The 15,805-nt window shown below is 57.0% G+C and overlaps 1 protein-coding gene across 3 annotated transcripts; it reads left to right on the top strand.

Moving 5' to 3' along the window:
- Positions 1-301: 301 nt before the first annotated feature.
- Positions 302-15,588, top strand: TJAP1 (tight junction associated protein 1). 3 transcript variants are annotated; one of them, XM_049765497.1, is made up of 10 exons: positions 302-608; positions 7,704-7,801; positions 8,795-8,912; positions 10,173-10,201; positions 11,145-11,306; positions 12,081-12,147; positions 12,386-12,415; positions 13,122-13,229; positions 13,313-13,396; positions 14,222-15,588. In XM_049765497.1, the coding sequence occupies exons 3-10, from the start codon at positions 8,814-8,816 to the stop codon at positions 15,335-15,337; spliced, it is 1,695 nt and encodes a 564-aa protein (XP_049621454.1). In that variant the 5' UTR covers positions 302-608; positions 7,704-7,801; positions 8,795-8,813; the 3' UTR covers positions 15,338-15,588. The 3 variants fall into 3 exon arrangements, with proteins under 3 accessions (XP_049621454.1, XP_049621453.1, XP_049621452.1); XM_049765496.1 differs by lacking the exon at positions 302-608 and adding an exon at positions 775-860; XM_049765495.1 differs by lacking the exon at positions 302-608 and adding an exon at positions 4,973-5,144.
- The last annotated feature ends 217 nt before the right edge of the window (positions 15,589-15,805 follow it).

The raw sequence follows: 15,805 nt of genomic DNA on the forward strand, positions 1-15,805 counted from the left end.
GCACCACCCTCTGTTCCCTTCTTCTCAGACACTGAAAGGTGGCATCGGGCCACCCTTTCCCTCCAGGACCCTGCTGGGGGCTGGGTCACACACTGCCCCATTGTCCTGAACTTTGCATGCTGCCCTTGTGGCAGCCTCTGCTATTTGCAGGGCCCTTCTTTGCCCATCTCTTCCCTGGGAGCCCGTGGGCAGTGTGGGGGTGGCCGCTGCTGGCACAGGCACTGAGTAAGTGGTGGCTGCGGCTGTGGGCGCCTTTGTTTTCACACCTGACTTTTAGGGCAGCGGTATGGGGAGTGGGCGCGATCAGGCAGCGCTCCCTTCCTCCTCCTGCAGCTTGCCAGAGACCCTGCTCCCAGGGGCATCTCCTCTGGCCTGGTTCTGGGGGGTGGAGGCTGAGGGTCTGGGGTGAGTGTAGAGGCACTGCCCTGTGGCCCAGCCCCCTACAGCTCCCTCCCTTCTGCTCTCTCTGCAGCTCCAGAGTGGGGCTGCTCCCAGGCCTGGCTGTCTGCTTGGATGGCGCAGCCCCAGAGCTCCTGCCGCCACCGCCACCGCTGCGGGGCTGCTGCTTGCCTGGAGAGCCGGCTGGTGGGGGAGAGGACACTAACCCCGTGAGTGACCCAGCCCACCGCTAACCTGCCTTTGGGACCCCAGCACCCTGCTTCTGTCCTCGGCGTGTTTCCCCTCCCTGACACCAGAACAAGAGCTTTCTTCTGGAGGGGCCTTCACCACCTGCCAGCCTGCTGTTGGCCCTGCTCCCCCAGACCCAGGGTGAGACTGCCCTCTGTCACCATTACCACCCCAGCTTCATGTCTTGGAGATATGCAGCAGGAGTGGGACGAGAACCTTCTAGAATCTAGAGGGTTAGTTCCTCCCCTGTAATGGAGGGAAGGTTGACTGGCATCCCCATTACTCTTCCTCCCAGGGTCAAGAGGAACAGGACTGTCCTTGGGGCTCTGGAGGTGATGGAGACACTAGTGGGTAGCAGCTAGAGCCCCCAGGTCCCTGAAAGCCCAGACCCTCACCCCCTTTCCTTGTCTGGTGCTTCTGTAGATTTGAGCCTTAAATATTGGGGAAGGACCCTGGGGCAGAGCCAGAGGGAACAGGACCTGGCCTTGGACCTTACCATGAGCCCAAGGCAAGGCCCAGCCGGTGAATCCCCCACTACATGCAGCAGTCCCCTCAATTCCTCTCCTGAAGGCCTGTGGGAGGAAGGGGCCTAAACTTAAGGGGAGGCTGGTTGCTCTGAGGCTCTCACATGTAGCTCTGCCTGAATCTGGCCAGGGAGGCCCTCAGGTGCTCGAGGTGGCTTTGCTTTTCACTCAGTGTGGTGCGGGTGTGTCCACGTGCGAGGCTGGAGGTGCTGGTGGACTGGCCAGAAGTTGTCCAGCTAGAGGCTATTTGGTAGCTGGTCCCCCTTGGAAACCCTAAGGGACTGGAGTAAAGACCAAGCTCAGGGTCATCCCTCACTGGCCCTTCCTTAGTTAAAGCTGGGCACTGATGCCAAGTGCTGGCATCTTGGGGCTTTGGCCTGTCTGTTGAGGGGAGAGTTAGTTCTGTGGGGCTCACTATCGGTACCCTCCAGGCCTTTTGTTCCAGGGTTGCTTGGCTCGGGCCAGGTGGATTAGTGTGGCTGTTTGCTCAGGTGGGGCACCAGGGGCGCACACGTGGGTCACCAGAGCTTGTTCTGAGTCCTCGGGATTACCACGTGGCAGAAGTCCCACCTGTTCTGGCTTTTAAAAACCTGTCTGTTCTGCCGGGTGCAGGCAGGAGCGCCAGGGCCAGGCCACAGGCAGCTTGTCCCAATAGGTTGAGGTTGAACTTGCCTCGTGGGGTGACATGCATGGCTGTTGGAGGGCCAGCAAGGCTGGTCTGGGCACACTGCATTTTGCATCCTTGTCCTGCCCAAACCTCACCCCTGAGCTGTTGGCTGCTTGCCTGCCACGCGCCCCGTATCCCTGAGGGTTTTGCTCCTGAAACTCAGGAACAGCTGCACACCGGAAACTGGGGGCTGGTGGCAAGCAGGGGGGTGGGGGAGCGCTCGTGGTGGGTGCAGAATGAGGCCTTTGTCCCAGCAGTGGGGGCAAGATGGTTCCAGTGTTCTTATACTGTTAATTGATCATCATGGGGGGAAAACTGTGTAGAGAATGGGGTAGGGTGGGGTGGGGTCCTCCTCGACAAATCCCAACCCTATGCTGGGTGACCACATTCCCTGGCTGGCCTTTACAGGGGCTAGTTTGATTTTGCTGGGCCTCCTTGGGAGATGGAGCCTGGATTTCAGCTCTTGAGAAGCAGCCAGACTTGTAAGGCAGGCTCTGTACCTTCCAGGCTCTTGGCCATGTCCCATAGGACTGGAGCCCAGCCTCTATGACCAGATAACTGTTTCCTCACAGTTGGTCAGGTCTTCAGGCAGGGCCTGAATTTATTATTTATGTCCTGTTGTACTCTGAGGGAGCTAAGGCAATATACCATAGAAATGTTTTAAGGAGGCCCCCTTTCCTCTGAATAGCAACCGTGATTACTAACTTGGGTTCAGTTTTTCTCTGCATAAATTGTGAGGAAACACTTTAATGCTATTTATGGTGATGTCTGGGTCATTCCTGTCCATGTACAGGGCCCTTCAGGGTCCTTTGCTTGACTTTATGAGAGCCGTGAGGAGAAAGGCTTGCCAGTGGTTTGGAAATGATTGCAGTCTAGATGAACTGCTGGGGCCATACTTTCTTAAATTATTCTTGGAGTAGGGCCAGAGCAATTGCACAGTGGTAGGATGTTTGCCTTGCATGCAGCCAACCCAGGAGAGACCCGGGTTTGATTCCTGGCATCCCATATGGTCCCCTGAGCCTCCCAGGAGCAATTTTTTTTTTTTTTTTGTGGTTTTTGGGTCACACCCGGCAGTGCTCAGGGGTTACTCCTGGCTCCAGGCTCAGAAATTGCTCCTGGCAGGCACGGGGGACCATATGGGACGCTGGGATTCGAACCGATGACCTCCTGCAGGAAAGGCAAACGCCTTACCTTCATGCTATCTCTCCGGCCCCCCAAGAGCAATTTCTTTTTTTTTTTTTGGTTTTTGGGCCACACCCTTTTGACGCTCAGGGGTTACTCCTGGCTATGCGCTCAGAAATCGCCCCTGGCTTGGGGGGACCATATGGGATGCCGGGGGATCGAACCGCAGTCCGTTCCTTGGCTAGCGCTTGCAAGGCAGACACCTTACCTCTAGCGCCACCTTCCCAGCCCCTCAGGAGCAATTTCTTTTTTTTTTTTTGTTTTTTTTGTTTTTTGTTTTTGGGCCACACCCGTTTGACGCTCAAGGGTTAATCCTGGCTATGTGCTCAGAAATCGCCCCTGGCTTGGGGGGACCATATGGGACGCCGGGGGATCGAACCGCGGTCCTTCCTTGGCTAGCGCTTGCAAGGCAGACACCTTACCTCCAGCGCCACCTACCCGGCCCCACAGGAGCAATTTCTAAGTGCAGAGCCAGGAGTACCCCTGAGTGCCGCCTGGTGTGGCTCAAAAACCAAAAAAAAAAAAAAAAAAAAAAAAGAAAATTGTTTTTGGAGGAAGCAGACCTGATGGTGCTAGGTGCTAGGTGACCACTCAGTGCCAGGAATTAAACGAAGAGCTTGTATATGCAAAGCATGAAAGCCATCTCAGTGGTCCAAAACAGCACAATGAATTCAGATAAAAATAATTTGGGGGTATGTGTGTGAAATCAATCAAACTCAGCTCATCATCCACATAAGGCAAGGTTGCACTGAGCTACATCTTCAGCCCTCGGGGCCATGTCTTTGAAGAGTGTGTGGGTGATATGGGAGTTGGGCTTTCTAGGGTTTGGCAACTGCGCTGGGGCCAGTGGAGTTGAGGAAGCAGTGTCTGAATGGAGGATAAGGCAACTCTGAGGAGACACACGGGCTAGGCTGCGCACTTTGCGTATGGGAGTCAGTGGCAGGGCGGATTCTGGCACTGCAGCATTCCCCAGAAGTGCCGGGAACCACCGGTGAGCCCACTCTCCTGCCCCTGGGCTGAGGCAACCTCTGCACCCTCCATAGGGAGAGCTAGAGGCCTGACCCACCCTTGCTTCCTGCACCTTGGCCTTTGCCCTCTGCCTTGCGGAAGGAAGGGGGAGGGCATCCCTGACTCCCTCTTGTCCGTGGCGGTAGGTGCTGGCAGGAGTGGTGAGGTGAGTGGTCTGGAGAGTGTCTGGATTCTGGGAGATTTCTCCTGTCCCTGGCAGCAGGGGTCCCTCATTCTATGCCAGTCTCTGCACTGCCACTCAGGGGAGTTGGTCAAGTCCCTGGTGGATTGAGGACCACGGTCGCTCTCTGGGCAGCTCTTCCTGCGCTTTGAGGAGAGTTCTCTATCTTCCCCTGCTCAGCTGTTCGTTGGGTTCACTGAGCAGGTTCTCTGCATGCTGGGTCCCATTTCTGATGAGAGTAGACTTTGTTCTCTGGAGCTAATCGTGCCCCATGGGCTATGATGAGGAGAAAGTATTTAACGCGGGGCAGGCGGCGACAGGCAGCCTGTGCCGACTGGCACATTGCAACATGGCAGTTGGGCAGCTCTGTCCCTCCTGCTCCAGTGGTTCTGGGAAGGTGTTTCTGCTCCAAAGCCCTCAGCTGAGGGGGAACGAGCCTTGCAGAAGGTGAAGTGGGGTGGAGCTTGGCAGGATGGGGGCTGTGAGGGTGGGAGAGCGCAGTTCTCTGAAATAGGGAGGGTTTCCTGCAGTCCTGAGTGGCCTGTTTAGCCGGAAGTCCTGGCCGCAGCAGGCCAGTCTTCCTCCCAGGAAGTATTCTGGAAGTATGCTTCCTCCCAGGCTGAATCCTGCCCTGTGTGCGGCTGTTCTTGCAGGACACTCCTAGTGCCAAACCTGCTCCCTACACTCTGCAGATAGGGTGGTTTAGGCAAATGGTCAGTCCCTGGACCTTCCAGAAGAGAACTTACTATTTTTGCTTTTGTTTGTTTCTTTTTTTGGAGGCTACATCTGAAGTTACTCCTGCCTCTGCACTCAGGATTCACTCCTAGTGATATTTAAGGGACCATATGAGGTACCAGGGACGGAACTCTGCTCCGACGTGTGCAAGGCAGAGGCCCTCTTCTGCCCCTGAGAACCGTTTTCTTGTAGATTGCTGGAGCCTGCTAGGTATCTAGAGGTCATTGGAGCCCTGTGCTCATGGTCCTTGGCTTGTTCTGGGCTCCCCAGCTGCTTCCCCAGAGTGCTTCTTCTCAGTACAAGACTGGAAGTCCTCCTTAAACTCAGACACTCTGAGACAACTTGGGAACCTTGGGTGGACATATACCCAAGGAGACCACATTGACCATGAGTGTCTCTGCCTGCTTTTCTGGAAACTTTGTTTCCTACTGCATCTGGCATGCTCTCAGTCCTGGCTGTGATTTTATTTTGTTTTTGTTTTTGTCTGTTCCTGGTGGGGCTCTGAGCTTGGTGCTCAGATCATTTGGGCTGTTCTGAGAACCATGCAGTTCTGGGCATCAAACTGGGGCCTCCCACATGTGCTTAAATTAACCTGTGTGAGTGATCTTTCCAGCCCACCTGGTCTGTTCATACCTTCCTGGCAATGTAGGGACCATGGCCTGCCACCTCTCAGGGTACCGTGGGCCCCTCTAGGCCATCTTTGTTAGATGTCGGGGTGGAATGAGATGGGCAGGGAGAGGCAATCTCGCCCCTGTGGCCTTGAGTGCAGGACACTGCAGGCTCCCCAGACACGGTCACCCTAGGGCAGTGCCTTCTGCCTCCCCAGTGGGAGCTGTTTTCCTCGCTGCACTCAGACATGGAGGTAATAAGCAGCTGTGGGGCTAGGCACTGAGTCCTTCGTCTCTGGCACCTTTCAGCTCTGGAAGGGGGGTGCATGACTCTTCTCACACCACCACTAACATCCTGTCTGCCTTCCAGTGGGTCTTGGGGATTGGTGGGTCCAGGGTTTGAGGTGCGGATCAGTGAGACACAGGACGGTAGACCCAGCTGCTTCTGTGAAGGTGACCGAGACTGGGATGTGGCAGCAGCCCCTGCCGCCACCTGGCATCCCGAGGAGTGTGGTCCTGGGCAGGCAGGCAGGGCTAGGGAGAAGAGTCCGAGAAGAGCAAGGCATGTGCAGTGCCTCCACGGGACGAGGGGTTCTGCAAAGGAACCTGCAGCTGGTTTCTGTCCGAGGTCCCCTGAGTAACCACCTCAAGCTCTTGCCTTGCCTCTGCCTCTGCCCTTCCTTCTTCCAGCTCCTGTCCACCCCACACTTATACATTCCGAGTCTGGACCTGGGTGGGGGGGCTCTGCAGGGGTGGCCCCAGGTATCTGTGGGGGTGAACTGTTTGCTCCCCCACACCTTAGGAATGTGCCGTCCTTTCAGGCCCGCCCGGATTCCTGTGAAAGGAGTCAGGCGGGCCCAGCATGCCGCCTGTGCCCTGTGGGTACACGTTCTGCCTCACCATCAAAAGGGCGGACTCTTGGCGGCTCGTGCCTGCGTCCCCACCCCATCTCGAGAACCCCACGCCAGGGAGCAGGCTGCTCAGACAGCAGAGGGAGGCCACTCCTGCATGCCGCCCCAGGCCCTGCTGGAATGTGACACGTGTCTGGCCAGGACGTGTCCCAACAGACAGACAGCAGGAGCACAGGCTTGAGCCCGCCAGCCCCCACCCCCACGCCCTGAGCCCCAGGAGGAGAGTGTTCCTGCCCAGAAAGCCACCTGAGTGACTGTGGCCTTTCTGTCCCCGTGGAGGCTGCTGCCCCCGTGCTGCCTCCCAGCTTACTACAGCTGGGCCCTGCTCAGAATCTCGTAACCTGGGGGAGATCTCAGGGATAGATTGGGGCAGCCAGAGACGTTAGCCCAAGCCTCCGGAGCTCAGCCTGTCTCGGCCCCCATACCCTCACGCAGCCTCTCCCAGCTGGGCCCTGAAGTAACAGCACTGTGAAGTCTCAAGTGTTTGCCAGCATCTCTGGCCTCTGCCCACATAGCAGTGGGTCCTCCTGTTACGATGGCCCACATTATTTTCAGACATTTATTTGTCAGGTGTCTGCAGTGGTGATGGTTGCGGGGCATCAGAGTTCCTCGATTAGAACTGTCAATAACTGGGGGCCGGGGAGGTGGCGCTAGAGGTAAGGTGTCTGCCTTGCAAGCACTAGCGAAAGAAGGACCTCGGTTCGATTCCCCAGCATCCCATATGGTCCCCCCAAGCCAGGGGCAATTTCTGAGTGCTTAGCCAGGAGTAACCCCTGAGAATCAAAAGGGTGTGGCCCAAAAAAAAAGTTAAAAAAAAATAAGAACTGTTGATAACTGACAGTGCTCCTGATTGTGGTTTCTCTCCCAGACCCACTGTTCTGCAGGCACAGCCAACCGCCATAGCCTGCAGACGTGGTCTTGGGGATCCTTGTGGAAAAGTGCCAGTTGCTAGCTGTCTTTCCAGCATCTACTCAGGGCTCCATTTTCTTTGATGGTTTCCAGGTTCTGGGCAGGCTGAACCGTAGGACTTAGAGATGGACATGGGCAGGGATCAGGGCCGGACAGAAGATGACGGCAGCAGGCTGGGGTGACTTTCAGCGTGAAGGCAGGCCCAGCTTCCCATCCCCAGAGCTTGGGGCTTAACTTCCGGCCTAGCTCTCCCCAGGGGCCTTCCAAGTCCCTGAGGGCAGGCTGGCCTGCAGCACTGATGGACAGGCGGTGGACACCTGGTTTCCACTTTCTCCCCTTCTCTGGTTTCAGGAACTGTTGGAGAGAGGAAGTGGAGGGGCTGTGGGATGCAGAGAGCCTAGGGCGAACTCCCGGACAGCGGAACCCAGAGAGCTGCCGACAGACGCACGGTATGTCCCTGATGAGGCCGGCGCCGCCGCTTGCCTGTCTCCTTGGTAGGCTGCCAGGTGGCAGGCAAGCAGGTGGTCCCTCTGGTGAGTCTGCTGGAAAGCAGGAGGGGGGCTACTATGGCTCCCCTTGTGAGTGGGCGACCCCCTGGGGGAGCTGTGGTTGGATCTACAGCCTCAGACCCTTACTTCTGGAATTCATCACTGTTAGTGTTTTGGGGACCACTTTCAGTGTTTGGGGACCGAAGCCACAGGGTTGGGGATGGAGGACAATACTGGGGCTCTCTGTGCCCATGATAGTACTCTGCCCTTGCATCTGTCAGACATGCGCTCTCTGACTTGAGCCACACCCCCAGCCTGATATTTTCTCTTTTGTTTGTAGCCTGGGAAACAAACTCTGGCCTGAAATCTAGTGCTGTGTTGCTAAGCGCTGTCCCCCTCCCCACCCCCAATGTTTTCCTCATTAAGATTCATTGTTTCCCTCAGACTTTAAGTTCTGTCTGTCATCACAGCAGCCACATGTCCCATCCCTAGTTTAGAGCAGCTGAGTGGCCCAAAGCAGACTTCCTCCTGAGGTGAGGAAAGTGACTGGCAGGTGGTCTTTAAGAGGCCACAGCCTAGGCACAGTGCACTTGTCCTTGCTGCATGCACCCTGCTCCCCACCCTGTAATTTCTGCCCACCTTCCCCTTGTCTCCCCTCGAAGTCCAGCCCTTCCTTTGACGCCTCCATGGCCATGTCTTTTTGCTGTGGGGCGGCTCATCTGTCCTTTTTTCTTCCCATTTTGTATTTGGGCTACACCCAGCAGTGCTTAGTGGTTAGTGGCTCTGTACTCAGGAAGCACTTCTGGAGGGCTTGGGGGTACTATTTGGAATACTGGAAATAGAATCTTGGTCAAGCGCTCTACCCACTGTACTATCATCGCTCTGGGCTGGCTTCTCTGTCCACCTTTTGCCCGTTCCCCTCTCACCCCCTCCTTCCTCACTTCCTATTTGCAGCCCGAGCAGCATCCTCAGCATGACCAGCGTGGCCCCTGCAAAGAAACCCTACCGCAGGGCTCCGCCTGAACACCGAGAGTTACGGCTGGAAGCTCCTGGGGCCCGACTGGAGCAAGAGGTCAGCAGGCGCAGGCGCGGTGCCCACCCATGGGCAGAGGTGGCCTGAGGCTGGCTCCCTCCTGCTGGAGGGTACTTTGGGTCTCCCAGTGTGGGGGTGTCTGGCATTGGAATCCAGGCTTGGTAGCTCCTGTTGCCAGAGGGGACGCAACAGAGAATGCTGTCCCCATGCTGGAGGGGTAGTCCTCATGGGCTAGCACCATGCCTCCATTTCGGCCCTTCCTCCTGCTTTCCTTGTTTGTGGAGTTCACGCTTCCTCTGGGAGCTCTTAGATTCTTCAGAGGCTTGCTTGGTCTACTATGGGCTGTGCTCCAGATCTATGAGGTCCCTTTCCCAGTTTCTTCCCAGAAAGAAATGGGGTCCGTTACTTTTACATTGCCCCTGGGTCACCACCCACTGCGCTGCCTGGAGCGGGGTCTGGAACTGGAACTTCATTACGTTCCGAGCATTGAGCGTCCCACTTGGCTCTTGGGTTTAGGACTCATTAAGTCAGTGTCTGTGGGGTCTTCTGGGTGCCCCTGGTGGTTTTGAAGGCTTGGTTGACAGAGTGCATTTTTCCAGTCAGGCTCAGCATTTAGCATCTTGGTCCCATCCTTAGTCCCCATCCTCAACCTGGATGGTACTGTGAAGCACTCACCTACCTTTGGGCTGATCTGTTTGGGTGGCTCTGCTCCACATGCACCTGTTCTGCCCCACTGTGGGCTGAGCTCCAGCTCTTGCACCATGAACAATGTGGAGGCTTAGGGAGTAGAATGGAAGCTAGAGACAGGTCCCTTCACACAGCCTCCAGGGTCTTTGCTCCTGCCTGTCTCTGCTCTGGGACCAGGCAGGCTTTGTGGGCTCGAGCTGTAACTCTTCCTCCTGCTCACTGACTAGGAAGGAGGGAGGGAGGGAAGGGAAGAGAAGAGCGAGAAAGAGGAGAGAGAGAAAGAAGAGAGAGATTGAGATTGATTAGTTCCCTTCTATACGTCAACACTGCCCCAGAAGGTCTCTGCGGCTCCTCCTTGGCTCTTTATCCCTTGGACAGGGATAAAGATGTGGCTGAGATGCCTTTATTTGACCTGGTGTGGATCAGGTGTGGGCTCGAAGATTCCTGGGTCTTCTGCTTGGCCCAGGGTGAGGATTCATGGCCTGTGTGGCCCTTCCTCTATGGCTCCTGTCCTGACTGGGTTTCGGACATGCCCAGGGTTATTTGAGTGGTGGGCCCAGCAAGTTGCCAGAGTCCAGACCTTTCCTCACACTTCTCTTCTTTTGTGCCCAGGAGTCCCTGACCGACACAGAGAAGATGAAGTGAGTATCTCAGCCTGACATGCCCCCCCCCCCCCTCAACCCTCACCCCTCTCCCTCAGTGCTTTGCAGGCTAGGCTGTGACTATCTTTGGACTTCCCTTGGATTGGGGAAAGGTAAAGGGTAGGGTAGGGTGGGGCTGGAGAGATAGCACCAACTGTAAGGCGCTTGCCTGGCAGCACCTCTGGCCCCCATGGTGTTGTGAATATTGTTTCTGAGGGGAAAATAGGTTTTGGTTTTATGGACTCCAAGAAAATGTGGGATCTGGGCCCGGAGAGATAGTACAGTGGCGTTTGCCTTGTAAGCAGCCGATCCAGGACCTAAGGTGGTTGGTTTGAATCCCGGTGTCCCATATGGTCCCCCGTGCCTGCCAGGAGCTATTTCTGAGCAGACAGCCAGGAGGAACCCCTGAGCATCGCCGGGTGTGGCCCAAAAACCAAAAAAAAAAAAAAGAAAGAAAGAAAATGTGGGATCTAGTCTGGCTCTTGAACCTCTTGTACCAGCTCCTGCCCTGCAGTCCTTTGTCCCAGCCTAGGAGGCCTCAGCTGAGGTGAGCTATGTGGGGTAGGTTTCCAGGAGATTAATAATGAAGAAGCCGGACTATGCAGCGGGGAAACTGGAGCTTGGAGGCTGAGAGTCTGGCTTGCTAAGGCCGAAACTAGAGCCACACTGGGAACTGTACCTCCTTCCTCCCCGTTTCGTCTTCTCATTCTGCCCCACAAGGGGGTCTTGGAATGTCCTCAGTCCTCCCTGCTGCCTCCCTCTTCCTGGCAATCTGAGTTCTAGGTCCAAGAATGGGGCTCTCCTAGTTTAGATCGAGTCTCAGAGAGTCCTCTGCCCCCTTCGCCTGCCCTTCTGGCCTCCCACTCCCTCCTTCTAGAGCCCAGCTTGGCTTCCAGGGCTTCTCTCACTTTTTCTGATGACCCTTGACCCTGCCCTCTGCCAGGCTCTTGCAGCAGGAAAATGAGGAGCTCCGCAGGCGCCTGGCTTCGGCTACCAGGCGCACTGAGGCCTTGGAACGTGAGCTAGAAATCGGGCAGGACTGCCTGGAGCTGGAACTGGGCCAGAGCCGAGAGGAGCTGGACAAGTTCAAGGACAAGTTCCGCAGGTGTGGTGTGGAGCGCTTGGGCACTGTGTGCCTCTCCTATGTACATGGGGTGCTTCTGATGCTGAGGGGAAGACAAGTTTTGGCAAGAGGATGTTCAGAGAGGTGCTAAGCAGGGTCTTAATGCAGTATTTCTCAGTCTGGAGCTATACAGCCCCTGTGCATCCCAGGAGATTCCAAGGGGGCCACAGGTGAAAAATCACATTGTTGGGGGAAAGGCCACAGCATGAGAATTTTGGAATATAGGACAAGGGGCCACAGAAGAGAAGTTCCACAGTGGACCTGTCTCCGGAAAACGGTTGAGACACAGATCAAGAGAATGAGATCTGGGGCCAAGTTATATGATAGTATAGCAGGTAGGGATCACACAAAGCCAACATGGATTTGATCCTTGTACCACATATGTGTGGTCTGCTGAGCCCCACCAGGAGGGATCCCTGGGCACAGAGCCAGGAGTAAGCCTAGAGTACTGCTGGGTGTGGTGCAGAAACAAAACCCCAAACAGACAGATAAGATGGAGGCTGGAGAGAGATCTCAGTGGGCAGAACACATGTACTGCACGTAGGTGGCACTTTTGTTCGACTGAGCTGGGCCGAGTGACCCCTGAGCATCACCTGGTATGGGTCTCAAACAAAACAGGTTGGGCATGTGGCTCAAGTTGTAGGTCCTGGGTTTGACTCCTTGAACACCTTTTGGTATGCCTCCTCGCCCCACTTGGAGGGGAAAAAACACCAGAGCAGTCTCAGGATTCAGGGATGTACCTTTATTCCTCTGCAGGCTACAGAACAGCTACACTGCTTCCCAGCGGACCAACCAGGAGCTAGAGGACAAGCTGCACACACTGGTAATCGGCCAGGAAGGCTGCGTGGCTGGCATGGAGCACTGAGCTCCAGGCTAACGGGCTAGGACAGGCAGGGGCAGGCTGGGATTCTGCCCTGGGCTGGGGGCCGGGGCCATGGTGGGCCATGGCGGGAGGGACGCAGTGTCTGTGCCAGTTCGGACTGTCCTAATGCTCACACTGTTTCTCTTCTCTCCTCGTCTCCCCTCCTGCTGCCACCGTTGCTGCTGCGCACTCCTCTCAGGCCTCTCTTAGCCACAGCTGGATTTTTGCAGTTGCGTCTGAGTTTGTGTTTTCTCCCTTGCCCCGGGCTACTCCCTCAGCCAGTGTCTTGGGTCGCTGGAGTCCTGGCTCTTGCCCACTCCTTTCCTCTTCCTTCTCTGAGGCCCATTCAGTGATCCTGGAGGACAGCAAGCTCACTCTATACTTGGACACATATCCCCTGGAATGTCCCAATCCTCGGTGCGGCCGTAGTCAGGCCAATGCCATTGGTGGGAGAGCGTTGTGGGCTGGTCTCTGAGGGGGAGACCAGAGGCTGCTTTCAAGCCCGGAGCCCCTTCCCTATCCAGCTGGGTCTCATCGCAGCCGTCCCCTCCCCTGCCATCCTGCTCAGACCTCCTCCCTCTATGCATCTGTCCAGTTGATCCTGGAAAGAACAACTGCTGAGGCCCTGGGTGTGGGGTTACTCACACTCAGGTACCAGCAGCCCTGGCAGGAGCCTGGCGACCTTGCATCCCTTGGCTCCTTCCTTTGCTGCACCCAGCGCCACGGGGCCTACCTACTCAGAAAGGCCTTATGATCGAGCCCGGGGAGCAGGGGAGGTGTCTGGTTTCCTTCTGTGTGTCCATCGTCTGTCTCTGCTCCATCTGCCTTGGCTGCCGGGCACGAATGGCTTCCTGTGTCTCGGTGCTGGGGAGGGCAGAGGTGAGGATGGGCTGGCTGGGGTTGGTTCTTTGCTCACCACAAGTCTTGTGCCGCAGATCAAGAAGGCAGAGATGGACAGGAAGACACTAGACTGGGAGATCGTGGAGCTGACCAACAAGCTCCTGGATGCCAAGAACACCATCAACAAGCTGGAGGAGCTCAATGTGTGTGCTCAGGGTGGGAGGGGGCTTCGTGGCAGTCCTGCTCCCTGGGACAGGGCCCCGCTCTGACAAGTCTGTGTCTGCAGGAGCGGTACCGGCTGGACTGCAATCTGGCAGTGCAGTTGCTCAAGTGCAACAAGTCCCACTTCCGGAACCACAAGTTCGCCGATGTGAGTAGGTCCCTGCTGACCTGGGCCAGCCCAACGAGGACTTGCTCATTTGTCTCGCATGACTCCTTTTGTCTCCCGCAGCTTCCCTTTCTGCCCTGTCGTTCTCTCTCTGTCTTCCCTCAAATGCTACACTGGGTGCCGTGGAGCAATCTTAGGGGAGGCAGTTTGTGAAATAAAAATGGGGAGATGGGGTCAAGTGCAAGGTTCTATATGGGATGGAGTGGTCAGCCACAGGATGGATGGGGACGACTGGAAAGGCCCATCAAAGCCTCTTGCCCCATGGGGGAACTCAAGATTCTATTTGAGGGCCCGGAGAGATAGCACAGCGGTGTTTGCCTTGCAAGCAGCCGATCCAGGACCAAAGGTGGTTGGTTCGAATCCCGGTGTCCCATATGGTCCCCCGTGCCTGCCAGGAGCTATTTCTGAGCAGACGGGAGTAACCCCTGAGCACCACTAGGTGTGGCCCAAAAACAAACAAACAAAAAAAGATTCTATTTGAGGGTCCCTCCAGGAGTCAGGGTGTGTCCAAGGCACTGGTCAGTGTGGCGTCATTAACTTCCATCTGGTCCTAGTGGAAGCTACTACAGGCCTTGGGGCAGTCATTTACATTTACGAATACCTGCTACTTAGCCTGGTTCTGGATTCAGACCTTGGCTGTGTGACTGGAAAGCATCATGTTACTTTACCACTGCCTGCATTGCTGCTGGGATTGGGAGTGGCCACCCCCTGCCTCTAGCTTGGTGCCGGGATGGGCGAGGTGTGGGGCTGTGCAGTCCAGCTTGTTCAGGCCAGGTTCCTTCATGTCTCTCTTCATGTTTCCCCCAGCTGCCCTGTGAGCTACAGGACATGGTTCGTAAGCATCTGCACACTGGTCAAGAGGCTGCCAGTCCTGGCCCCGCCACCAGCCCGGCCCCTGGGGCCGTGGTGCCCACCTCTGTCATCGCCCGGGTGCTGGAGAAACCCGAGTCTCTGTTGCTCAATTCAGCCCAGTCAGGCAGCACTGGATACCCCTTGGCCGAGGATGTCTTTGTGCATGTGGACATGAGCGGAGGCGCCCCAGGGGACCCAGCTACGCCCCCAAGCCCTGGAAGCCCGACCCCCCAACCTAATGGGGAGTGTCATTCTCCGGACACTGCAGGAGGACCCCCAGAAGAGGAGCTGCCCGTGCCAGCCTTTGAAAAACTAAGCCCATACCCCACCCCATCCCCACCACACCCGCTCTATCCCGGCCGCAAGGTGATTGAGTTCTCGGAGGAGAAGGTGCGCGTTCCCCGGAACAGTCCACTGCCCAACTGTACCTACGCCACCCGCCAGGCCATCTCCCTGAGCCTGGTGGGGGATGGCACTGAGCAGGCTAGGCCCACCCTGGGGCCCAGCAGCAGCAGTAGCCCCGCCTCGGCCCAAGCCTCACCCCACCACCAGCCCAGCCTGGGTTCGGTCACACTCAGTGCGCCGGCCAGCTCGGCCAGCTCCGAGGAGGACCTGTTGGCCAGCTGGCAGCGGGCCTTCGTGGACCGTGCTCCGCCGCCTGCCGCTGTGGCCCAGCGTACCGCCTTTGGCCGGGACGCACTCCCTGAGCTGCAGCGCCATTTTGCTCTCTGCACGACCGACGGAGACGAGGTGGTGGAGGTGTCATCCTCCGGCAGCAAGAGTAGACTTTCTCCACAGACAGACACTGTTGTGCCTGGCTTTCCCAGGGAGGAGGAGGAGGAGGAGCTGAACCTGCCTGTGAGCCCGGAGGAGGAGCGCCAGAGCCTGCTGCCCACGGATGGCGGCAGTGGCAGTGACCTGCGGCCCGACACTCCCCCCACCGAGGTCTCAGCCTGGCCACGCCCCAGCTGCAGCCGCCCCCAGCGCAGCCCCAAGAGGATGGGGGTGCACCACCTGCACCGCAAGGATAGCCTGACTCAGGCCCAGGAGCAGGGCAACCTTCTCAATTAGTGACCTTCACCTTCTTGCCCTCGCTCCCGGCCACGCACGGGCAGGCAGCCTGGCACCAGGTGGCCCCCTGGTGTCGGGTTAGCTGGAGGCCCGGCACCTTGCAGCCATACTGACCCCCTGGCCTTGTCTTGCCTCGTGGTTTTTTTCCTTTTTCATCCTCCATGGTTGCCCACAGCAGGGGGAGCATCAGGCCTTCAGGCCGCTCCACAGCAGCAGCGTATGCTGAGGGCAGTGTCAGTGTTCGCCTCCATCCTCAGAGTTTGTATTTCCCACCTCACCTTCTCTCTCCCCGATGCCTCTGCACGTTCTGTTGCCTTCAGGGGCCCAACAGTGGCCCCCAGGGCTCTGGAGGGGTTACTGGGCCTCTCCTTGGTGCTTCCTCCCGCTGGAAGGGAGTGAAGGGGGCTGCGGGGCTTCGAACAGCGCTCAGGGAGGCCTGGCCCTTAGACTTGGCTCTAGACTGTTACT

This window comes from Suncus etruscus, chromosome 18 (genome assembly GCF_024139225.1).
Source record: "Suncus etruscus isolate mSunEtr1 chromosome 18, mSunEtr1.pri.cur, whole genome shotgun sequence".
NCBI lineage: Eukaryota > Metazoa > Chordata > Mammalia > Eulipotyphla > Soricidae > Suncus > Suncus etruscus.